Source organism: Pristiophorus japonicus, chromosome 13 (assembly GCF_044704955.1).
Source record: "Pristiophorus japonicus isolate sPriJap1 chromosome 13, sPriJap1.hap1, whole genome shotgun sequence".
In the NCBI taxonomy this organism is placed as follows: domain Eukaryota; kingdom Metazoa; phylum Chordata; class Chondrichthyes; family Pristiophoridae; genus Pristiophorus; species Pristiophorus japonicus.
Window position 1 is genome coordinate 167,517,567 of NC_091989.1, and position 12,113 is coordinate 167,529,679.

Sequence of the window (12,113 nt, forward strand, 5' to 3'; positions counted from 1 at the left end):
GACTAACATTTTTAATGTTTTTAAAAAAAAAACATATTTTTACGCAGGACTATGAGTACCAGCTGGTTTCACATTCATCACAATACCAGAAGAACGATCGATGCCCGCCTCCTCCACAGGCATTGCCAGACAGGGCTTGTGAAGTGCCCAGCTGCAGGTCGGACTCTGAATGTGAAAGACACAAACGCTGCTGTTACAATGGTTGTATTTATGCTTGCTTGGAATCTGTACAACCACCACCAGGTACACTTCATCCTTGCAAGATTTTGTGAACCACCTTTGCTGTATTAATGTAACATGGTATGACATAATGTAACAAGTATGAATAAAGCACAATGGAATTCAAAGCCTCTTAAATCCATTGAGAATTGCTGAGGGCTAGAACTCGTTTTCATTTTCATATCTTGCCTTGTCAAATTTCTTGGCTGAGCAGTTGAGCAGGGACCATGCTCCCAAGCTTCTGTTTCTACCACTCTATATAGCAAGTTGTTGATAGGTCTGGCAATCTGGTGAAAGCTTGATTTGACTGTTCATATTTCCTTCATTTTAATAGGGAAACTTATGCTTGCCTTATTTCCCTCAATACTCAGCCAAGATTTGGAATTCACCATGTGGAAATCATGAATAACTAAATGCAAATCAACAATGTGCTCATTATTCTTGAATCACAAATACAGAATAGAACCCATGATACATAAATAAAGGTTTTTGCCTCCAGACATTAAACAAGTAGAATGTAGTTTCTATAAAGTACTTGTTCTGGAGTACATCATCTGGGATTTCTTCAGGTATGTGAAGAGACTTAAGTATGCGAATGTGAGGAGGAAAAAGGTGAAAATAAGAATAACTAAGTATTTTGCGGCCTTCTCTATTTCAAAGATGGTTGCTTCAACCAATAAACTTGATTTCCATGTAATCTTAAGTGTTTTCTATCTGGGAATTTTGTTTACATCTTTCACAGGAAGTACATTTATTATTGATGCAGATCACAGTAGCCATCTTCAGCCTCTGAAGGGGAAAAACACCACCAGATTTGGGATGACATGAGAACACTTTAATGTTTTTACTAGAAAACCAAACAATTACAACAAGTTACTGAAATTTGCTCCACACACTGAAAATAGATGCAGGGAGTACGTTGGACTCTCACACACGCATGTGTGTGCACATGCATGCACACCTTCAATTATATTACACAAAAAATATACTGTTCTATAGAATTTACATAATTACACTATTGCTATAGGGAAGAATACTTTGTGGCATTGATTGCATTTCAGGCATATTGGGATTTAAAGCTTTTATCCTTCAACCACAACAAAAAGCTGTGCAATATGTGCTTGTCATTTTGCTGGCTTGTTCAATTAATGTTCATTTTCAGTTCTAGATTGGTTGGTGCAGCCAAAGCCCAGATGGCTTGGGGGCAATGGATGGCTACTAGATGGACCAGAAGAAGTACTTCAAGGTGTTGTTTCTTTAACATTCTTAGCTTGAATCATTGTAAGTGAGCGACTATACATGTGCCAATTAATTCATTATTTTATTTTTATAGGAATAGAAAGAAAGGCGAAAGACTTGCAATACAGTGCCTTTCATGACCACCGGACGTCCCAAAGTTCTTTACAGCCAATGAAGTACTTTTGAAGTGTAGTCACTGTTGTAATGTGGGAAACGTGGCAGCCAATTTGTGCACAGCAAACAGCAATGTGATCATGGCCAGAAAATCTGTTTTTGTGATGTTGGTTGAGGGATAAATATTGGCCAGGACACCGGGGATAACTCCCCTGCTCTTCTTCAAAATAGTGCCATGGGATCTTTTACGTCCACCTGAGAGCGCAGACGGGACCTTGGTTTATTGTCTCATCTGAAAGACGGTACCTCCGACAGTGTAACACTCCCTCAGTACAGCACTGGAGTGTCAGCCTAGATCTTTGTGCTCAAGTCTCTGGAGTGGGACGTAGGAACAGGAGTAGTCCATGTAACCCTTCGAGCCAGTTCTGCCATTCAATGAAATCATGGCTGATCAGGATTTTGATGGCTCTTTCCTCAAGATAGCTGAATACTCAAAACCTAGTTTTACTGCTGGATTTTCATTGTTTTAGTCAAATTCTATTATTAGCAACAAAAATCGGGGAAACAAACTTGATGCCAAAAAGCCTGGGTAAATTGAGAGAAAACCAGTAAAAATCCCTTTTTATTTGGAGCATCGGTAAACACTCAAGAATACGATCACGGGACTTTTTAAAAATGTAAAAGTTAAGCTAAATGGCATACTGTAGGTTTTTTGCATAGTTCAGCCACACCCACCTTTTACACTGATCCAAATATCCCCTAAAGCATATAATGGACTTAAACATTGTGTTCTTGTCTGATTCAACAGAAAGGACTTGTATTAACATGAAAAATCCCTAAAGGGAACGAGTACTGTACGATAAACAAATTGTACTCTAATTAAATTTTTTGCTCTTGGCCTTGTCACCAACCTCCGCAATACTTTAGGGCAAAGAGGATCTGTGTCCCTGTTTTCTTTCTACAGCAAAGTTGGGCCTCCGTTTCTTTTATGCAGAACATTGGGTCCAGAGGTGCATATATTGACCGAGAATTTGCGGTCCCGATGACTGCAAACTAGTAGTATTTGCCCTCATTTTGCCTTTGAAACTGACCGCAACTTCAGGATTTAGCGCAGCCCAACATGGAAATTCTGAAGTTACGGTCTATCATTCCCTGCTCCGACGCTGGCTGCGCTGTGGATGGCACATACAGTATGCTTGCTGATGACACAAATGCCTGAATGAACTTCATTTTAGATAGAAAAGCATTTGGGATTTTGACAATTTTTTTCAAGCAAATGTGAGATAAAATCATTCTGCTGATTAACCACCTGAAGAAAAATAAATAGGAATTTATGGTGCAATTTGCTTTAAAACTTTATGATCTTTTCAAATCCTGCTCTTGTCGAAGGACAAACACAATTTCCTTTAGGGAAGGAAGCTCGCCTATATATGACTCAAGTCCTACACCAACATGGTTGACACTTAACGGCCCTCTGAAGTGGCCTAGTAAGCCACTCAGTTGTATGTAGGGACGGGCAATAAATGCTGGCCTTACCAGCGATGCCCACATCCCGACAATGAATAAAACAATAATAGCCTGCCAGCTTTGTTTTGATTTTTATTCCCCATACCAACTGTTTTTCCACCTTTTGTCTTCCATCGCTGACCATGAACCACCAACGCTTCTCTGGAACAGAGTGTAGGTTGGGAGCTGGTCCCAGGCCTCTGCCTATGCTACCCGAAGCAAATGCTCTACTCGGAACTCCTACACGGCAAGCGAGCCCCAGGTGGACAGAGGAAACGCTTCAAGGACACCGTCAAAGCCTCCTTGATGAGATGTAACATCCCCACCAGCACCTGAGAATCCCTGGCCCGAGACCGCCCAAAGTGGAGGAAGAGCATCCAGGAGGCACCTCGAGTCTCGTCGCTGAGAGCATGCAGAAACCAAGCGCAGGCAGCTGAAGGAGCGTGCGGCAAACCCGACTCCCGCACCCACCCTTTCCTTCAACCACTGTCTGTCCCACCTGTTAGAGACTGTAATTCCCACATTGGACTGTACAGTCACCCGAGAACTCACATTTAACACTCACTTGTACTCAAAATCTGGTGACCAGCTGAAAGAGACACACAAACCCAAATCTTACCATTCTGTGATTCAGTGAGTCGGCACACTCTTTACAATGAAGCACCGGTTGCCCCTTTGACATTACTTTTTTGAACAGGAAAATTGTTTGCTACAGGGAAGGCACTGTGCTATTCTTTTTAGACTCTTAGGGCATCCTTCCAAGAAAGGGCATCTCTGGCCAATGCCACTGAACCAATAGGGCATGAGCTGTGGCTCAGTTGCTCGCACCCTCGCCTCTGAGTCAGAAGGTTGTGGATTCAAGTCCCACTCCAGGGACTTGAGCACAAAAATCTAGCTGACACTCCAGTGCAGTACTGAGGGAGTGCTGTACTGTCGGAGGTGCCGCCTTTCAGATGAGACTTTAAACTGAGGCTCCATCTGCTCTCTGGTAGACGTAAAAGTTCCCATGGCATGATTTTGAAGAGCAGGGGAGTTCTCCCCAGTGTCCTGGCCAATCATTATCCCTCAATCAACATAACTAAAAACAGATTATACCGCATTGCTGTTTGTGGGACTTGCTATGCGCAAATTGGCTGCCGCATTTCCTACATTACACACTTCAAAAATACTTCATTGGCTGTAAAGCGCTTTGGGACATTTGGTGTTGGTGAAAAGCGCTGTCTAAATGCAAGTCTTTCTTTCTTGTTATGAATGTGATTGGGATGACAAGAACTGTAAAGAGCCATAGTGCAGGAAACCAAGGTTAAGAGAAGTTTATGTAAAGCATTTTGTTGTTGTACCTCCATAAAAACGGAACAAACTGTCTTTTAAAAGATTCTTGTTCCCGCATTCGAAAGTTTTTTTTGGATTGACCAAGTTCCTGGAACTGCCAGGAATGATGTATTGACCAATGTCACCTGTTTCTGTTGCTACGACCAGTAACACATGGGCTGTAGCACAAACTGTCCAATGCGCAGGGTATTTTCTATATTTTTTAAAATAAAATAAAAATCTATAATGCCAGCTGTTTTACATGTTGCCATTCACTTAATAATGCCTACATATAAAGAATATGACACCAGCCCTTTAACTCGGGAATATTACTGCATTTGAACTGAAACTTACAAAGCCAATCAATCCTTTTAAAATGCTTGTGGAGTTGATCATTTTTGTGGTTCCCTTTTATTTGCATCATCTATTAATAACAGGAATGAGAAGTTACAAAGTAAGTTAATAATAAAAGCTACTTAAGCATATCGCCACCGTTAACGGTTCACTAATCTGTGTAAATAGGTCCAACAGTAATTTTGGTTATTTACTTTCATGCAGTAATTCAACATTTGAATAATTTTGGTCATTTGAATTTAAATTAGAAAATGCTTGAGATTTCATGATATTTCTTTTATTTTGAAACATTCTAATTTTCAGAATGTTGGATGTGAATAATACATCTGATTTTTAAAGCCCCCTGTACAGCCGATAATTTGAAAATTATATAAACCCAGTTTGGTCGAACATCAGTTTTTATTTAAAATGAGATACAGGTTTGACTTCCGGAATCCAAAATGTTCCAGAATCCGGACACCGGGCCGATCCGTGGCGGGGTCATCTGGAAACTGGAAAATGTTCCGATATGCAGACTCCCCCCGCCTCGACGAACCGACTTCTCCCTGGCCCGACTTCGCTCGCCCTGAATTTGCGGGGCCCAACCTCGCCCCAGTCCCCCTCCCTCCCCTTTACCTCGGCTGCCCGACCCCACCTACCTCGGGCCAGACAAGGAACTCCTCCACGGCGGCGGAGCCCCGCCCGAACACTTCCTCAGCGGCGGGCCCTGCCCGATCAGGTCCTCGGCGGCAAGGCCCCACCTGGTGACCCGAACAGCTCATCGACGAACATCCCCACCCCCTTTCTGACGTTCCGAAATCTGGAAATACCTGAACCTGGGCTCGGGTATTTCCAGATTCATGATGTCAGAAAGACGTTTCAAAATCCGGCAAAACGCAAAATCCAGAATGGTCTTGGTCTCGGTCACCTGTATTTAGTAATAAGATTTAAAGGTTATTCCTTTATCATTAATTTACAGATTTAAACATTAACATGTGAATCAATAATGTATGTTAGCACACTGTATATGCTCACATTTTCATCTTGCACAAACATAATCTCGTACTTCATCGCACACGCACATGTACATTATAATACCTTCTGCGACCACAGGGGTAATAAACCTGCTGTTACCCCTGTACCTTCTCAGCTCCTGACCTGGGTGTTAGGAAGCACAACAGAGTGAACCATATCTGCAAGCCCTCAGATTTGAGAGAAAATGCTCCACCCACTGGCCCAGCAGCAATTTAAGAGCTGATTTCTCAATGTGTACCATTAGCACGTGAGGCTCCTCACCAACAGCACAAAGTTAGAAAATAACCCCGATAGTATACATTATGTTTTTATTACTGTGTAACATGATGTTTTAGTACACAATGACATAGCGCTATCTAACTTTTTTTTTAAACCTCAAACTGGAAATGGTGTACATAGCAATTAATAAGCACATGAAAAGTCACTCAAATAAGAACTTGCATTTATATATTCACATCCTCAAGGCACCCCTACGTTTTAGATAACTACTTTTTTGAAGTGCAGTTTTGTGGGCAAATATGGCAGCCAACTTATACACAATAGGGTCCCATGAACAGCAGTGAGATTAATGATGTATTAGTTGTAGGATGAATGTTGGCCATGGAACTAAGAGAAATCCCTGCTCTTTTTCAAAAGTGTTACAGGATCTATTATACCCACATGAATATACAGGAAGGTCACAATTTAACAGAAGTATTAGCCTAGATTTTGTGCTCAAGTCCAGAAGTGGAACTTGAGCCTACAATCTTCCAAGAAGAAAAGAATGCTACTAACTGAGCCAAGCTGACAAGAATCATTTAGCCATTTTGTATATTTACTGATTTTTAAAAAAAATCTAGTTAACAACAATTTGAAGTTTGTATTGAAAGTGCTCTATCTATATTTAAATTGCACAAATTCTCATTCTTTTAGTCATGGATGCTGTAATATAATCAGAAGATTGGATCATGCCAGTTTTGTTTAGCTAATTGTCTTTCTTGCAGCTGAAGCCTGTAGTACTACAGAGGATGGCGATGAACCCCTGCATTGTCCCACTGGCTACGAATGTCACATCATAAATCCCGGGAATCCAGCGGAAGGAATTCCAAATAGAGGGCAGTGCATAAAGCAACGAGGAAACAGTGGTCAGTTGATATTTCACACATCGTACTGTTAATACCGTGGTGACTACATATAAATTAGGGAACAAGTGTGTGTAATGTTAATAGTTGAATGGTACAGACTTGCGCTGTACTCGGAACTCCTTCACGGCAAACTAGCCAAAGGAGGGCAGCGGAAACGTTACAAGGACACCCTCCAAAAACTCCCTGATAAAGTGCAACATACCCACCTGGGAGTCCCTGGCCCAAGACCGCCCTAAGTGGAGGAAGTGCATCCGGGAGGGCACTGAGCACCTCAAGTCTTGTCGCTGAGAGCATGCTAAAACCAAGCGCAGGCAGCGGAAAGAGCGTGCGGCAAACCAGTTCCACCCACCTCTTCCCTCAACGACTATCTGTCCCACCTGTGACACAGACTGTGGTTCTCATATTGGACTGCTCAGCCACCTCGGAACTCATGTTTAGAGTGGAAGCAAGTCTGCCTCTATCCCAAGGGACTGCCTGTGATGATGGGGTACAGATTAACTCAAACCTAAATCTGAGATGATTGAAGTTTATTTGGCAGGAATGGCTCAGAATAGTGTCAAAACTGAACAATGACCCTTTACACGAGTCAGTATTAGTTTTGTTTGAACTTCATAAACTGGATGATTTCTAACAAGTGGGCAATTCACCCTGCCAGTTAACTGCCCAAGTTGTGAAGATCTAAATTACCCCGTGATGTATATTGATCCTTAAGTAGCACAGTAACTAACCGAGAAGTAGCTGGGAGTAAGAAAAATAATGCAAAATTGCAGAGGCTCAATTTTTTTTCCCCTCACTGTGCCTCTCATATTCCTCATGTCTCCCATAATTTCTCAGTCCCCTACTCCTATGTGTGCCCGTTTTCCATCTCTCCACTAAATTCCATCGGAGCTCCTTAGTCTACTCCATTTGCTTCCACAAAATAATGTTACATTTGCAGAGAGAGACTCTGAAAATCCTCAATCTCACTGTGCCACTGTATCCACAATGAAGAGGAACTTCTGCCCACTGGACCCAAATCCTATCAGAATTCCCAATGTCTGGATATGCGAATAGAGTGAGCAGGCACCTGAGCTAAGTCTCTAAATACTCCAGGATGATGTATCTGGGTTGATTCTTGAGAGGGATAGGGGTGTGCTGATGTGTCTGGATGCAGTTGGGCCTGGCTAAGTTTTCACTGGAACAGTTAGGGGAAGAGAAAAGGAAGACAGATTGCATTGGTCCCCTTATACATAGCCTTGGCATAATTTTCAGTAGAAGTAGAATGGTAAATAGGTTCAGTATAAGCTTTGTTGCAAATGATTGGATAAGAACTGGAAGCGGGGGTTTTCCACAAACCTTGAACTGATGGTAGTTGTCCATAACTTGCATAGTACATTGTGTTACTAATGGAAAATAATAGGTTCTCCTACTTTGGCTGACCTGATAAGATCATTGCATTTCTTCCGGCAATATTTCCATGTGTGCTGTATTGTAGAGGTGGAATTATCATTAGTTGCCAGTTCCTCCTATTCTCCTTTGGCTTTTCTTTTTGGGGGGAGCCCCCTGTAATGTTCAATGCAGGATAGGGAACCCCTTTCTCTGCAAAACTTTCACCAGCAGAATTTCAAAGGCTTCATCTGAGAAACAGGCTATTCTGTGACCTCTTCCACTCCATATATTGTTATTCCATAGGATATATGGCATGGCACAGACACAGGCCATTCGGCCCAACCAGTCTAGGCCGGCGTTTATGTTCCACTTGAGCCTCTTCCCTTCTTTCCTCATCTACATTGATCAGCATAACCTTCTATTCCCTTTTCCCTCTTATGCTTGTCTAACCTCCCCTTAAATGCATCTATACTATTCACTTCAATCACTCCCTCTGGTAGTGAGTTCCACATTCTCACCACTCTTTGGGTAAAGATTATTCTTCTGAATTCCCTTTCAAAGCTGCAAATCACCATGCCTGCTTCCTTAAGCCTTTCAATGCTGCAGAAGCACCAAACTTCCTGGCCATTAATGGCGAGATGTCAATCATGGACAAATTCAACTTTGGGAGCTTGCCTATAGAATGTTAATGAGGCTGACCTCAGAAATGCATGTGGGCCGGGCACACTAAAGGTAGGGTAGCTGGTCTTCCTATTGTACCTGATATCTGGTCAAGTACCTATCTAATCAGAAAATCAAAGCTATTGTCTTCCTTCATTATAGGAAAACTCAACCAGATGGGATAGCCTGTAGCCACAGTAGGTGATTAAAATTGTTATGGATTTTGTCAACCATGGCTCAGTAGTAGTACTCTCCCCTCTGCGTCAGAAAGTTATGGGTTCTGACACTCGTGTAATCCTTTCGGATATGACGTTAAACCTGGGCCCTGGCTGCTCTCTCAGATGGACTTAAAAGCTGCCAAGGCATTTTTAAAGAAGAGCAGGGGAGTTCTCCCCGATGTCCTGGCCAATATTTACTCCTCTCCCAACAACAGATTATTTGGTCATTAATTCATTCCTGTTTGTGGGAGCTTATTGTGTGCAAATTGGCTACAGTGTTCCCTACATTACAACAGTGACTGCACTTCAAAAGTACGTCATTGCCTGTAAAGTGCTTTGGGACGTCCTGATGTCGTGAAAAGCACTACATATATGCAAGTATTTCTTTTATTTATTTTAAGGAATAGATCTTCATGCATAATTGATGACTATCATAATCCTCAAATTATTACATTTATAGCCTATTTTCACTGAAAAGAAATCCTTTATAATGTTTCAAGGCCTATTCATTGAGAAGAATCACCTCTGGTTTGCCCTAATTAATCAAACAATTCAGTAAAATAACTTGAATTTATTTAGAAGGTTCAATGTAATGGGGTCCCAGCTCTGGGGATTTTGGATAACCAACCAAACAATGTCGGCATACAGGTAAGCACAATGTTCCAACCCAGTTATCACTTATTACCTGAATTAGCATAAAAAGGCATATGATCCTAGCCAAGTGCTCTATTACTTTCTTATCTTTTGAAGCAAAGTGGGCCAATAGAATTCCGAAAGCAGTTAGCTATTTTGACATAAAATACCTTGAGTGCTTTACAGGTTATTTCAGTATCTCCTCAAAGTTATTCCTAATTGCTCTAAATGTCTGTTTGCAGATGGGCGCAGCTTAAGACCGAAAATTTACAAGGACTATAAGGATTATTTTGGTAAGAACTTTACAAAATGAAGTGAATCGAGTGTCCATTGATTACTTGCTATGGACGATTTATTTTTCCTCAAATGCAAGAAATTGCATTTTATTAGAATTTCAAAAGACTGAGCATTTTCTGGCTTGGACTTTCCTCTTCTTCTTCAATGGTGGTAGAGCTTTAGTGCGGTGAGACATCCACCCATTCCTTGCCTGCACTGTTGACCCATGCCCATTTACTGTCCGGATGTTTTAAATATAGAGGGAAGATGCCTGGGCTACTTATGGCACCACTGTAGTGTCCATCTCAAGTGGGGGAGGGAGGGAAATTGCTATGGTGCCCAACAATAAAATTTTAAAGACAGATTAGTATATTCAAATTTACAGCTATGACTAAGACAATCAATTGCTGTTCCCTTAGTTGAAACAATCCTCTAAGATTTAATCGCTGCCTACCCCCATGGTACACAATGCTAGACACCAGGAAGACAACATATTTCCTTTATTAACGTAGCATGTGCTGGAGGACTATCCTGGAAGCATTGGTGACTGGCAGCAAGTCTGAAAAATCGTTCCTGGCTGATTTATATCTGCCCCGCCCGCTCTCCCTGGTAATGCCTGAAAATGGTTAGTGAAGAGGTGACAGCTAGTACTGAAAACTGAAGAGCTAATGAACTCGGTAAACTCAGACTTACTATTTTCTTTTCCAACTTGGTTTTTGTTCTCAAAAGTACACGCACATGTTTTGTAAAGTCAAGTTAGGTTTTGTTGCACAATTCTCCCAAGGGGAGGGAGTATGTGGCACAATGGGGTTGTTAGCATGGTTGTGCACATGTTGGGAGAAGTGCGAGCAGATATTTGTCATCAGGTACTATCTACTCTTAAAGGACAAATAGGAGAGCACCCCATCGCCATCGACCCATATAACAAAAATCTAACAAAAGGGGCACAAAGAATAAACATCCAAATCCTACAAGAGGAAAGGAAACTTATCAAATTATATCATTATGTTATTTAAACTGTCAACTATGCACTCCAGTCCTGCCGGAGTCCACCAGTTGCGGGAGGCATCAAGTATACCGGCGGACCCGTGCGCTCTTTCTCCAGGGGCACCCGGGCACGGACATAGCCGCGGAAGAGAGTCAGGCGGCCAGTGCGAACAAATCCCCTGTCCGTGTCTAACCTGGATCTGTGGATGGCCACCTTGGCCAGGCCTCGGGTACCGTGGAACAAGAGTTGCTGAGCTAAAAATGTTGTGCTGCATCTCTTTGGATGGAAGCCTAATGCACTCGAGTGGCTTGTTACCCTGGTTGTGTAAATTAAAGGCTGTAAGGTGTGGCTCCACTTTAACACTAAGCACAACAAGGTGCTGCCAGAAATAAAGACAGAAAATGCTGGGAATACTCAGGAGGTCAGGCAGCAACTGTGGAGAGAGAGAGAGACAGAGTTAACGTTTCAGGTCGATGACCTTTCGTCAGAACTGAAACGTTGACTCTGTTTCTCTCTCCACAGTTGCTGCCTGACCACCTGAGTGTTTCCAGCATTTTCTGTTATTTCAGATTTCCAGCATCCGCATTATCTTGCTGTTGTAAAGGTGCTGTCAGATCGGTCTGTTCCGGTATAGAAGTTTCACTGAGGACTAGGACGTGGTTCTACCAATTTTGAGCCATACCAAACCCAGACTCGGTGGGTTATTGGTCTAAGCCAAAACATACCATTTCATTGGTCGAGACTAAATCCGTGATCTGCTGTTTTACCTCACTCAAAAACAGGACAATGACTGCACTGATTTTCAATGACATATATGGAAAAGTGACACTGGGTTCAGTATGTGGATTCTTATTACATTCATGTTTCCTGGTTGACATTTTCTGGACTACCCTTTTCCTCGAACAATGCACCATTTAATCACGGAGTTTGTGTAGCACCATACTTTCCACTTCATGTAGTGAGATCAGTGCTATACATTGAGTGTTAGTGATTTTAAAATCTTAAAACTAGCACTAGGCTATAATCAATTATAAACACATTAAGGTATCCTCACGAAAGGTGTTTTTTCTCAAAAGGGAATCTTTTCAC

General features: G+C 42.0%; 1 protein-coding gene across 2 annotated transcripts in view; it reads left to right on the forward strand.

Annotated features, from left to right (window-relative positions):
- The window catches only part of wfdc1 (WAP four-disulfide core domain 1), a 44,556-nt gene that overhangs the window by 27,967 nt on the left and 4,476 nt on the right, over positions 1 to 12,113 (forward strand). For both annotated transcript variants that reach the window (XM_070898245.1, XM_070898246.1), the window contains exons 2-5: positions 48 to 243; positions 1,382 to 1,465; positions 6,741 to 6,881; positions 10,003 to 10,053. In XM_070898245.1, coding sequence (XP_070754346.1) covers positions 48 to 243; positions 1,382 to 1,465; positions 6,741 to 6,881; positions 10,003 to 10,053 — 472 coding nt within the window. The remainder of the gene's footprint in view (positions 1 to 47; positions 244 to 1,381; positions 1,466 to 6,740; positions 6,882 to 10,002; positions 10,054 to 12,113) is intronic.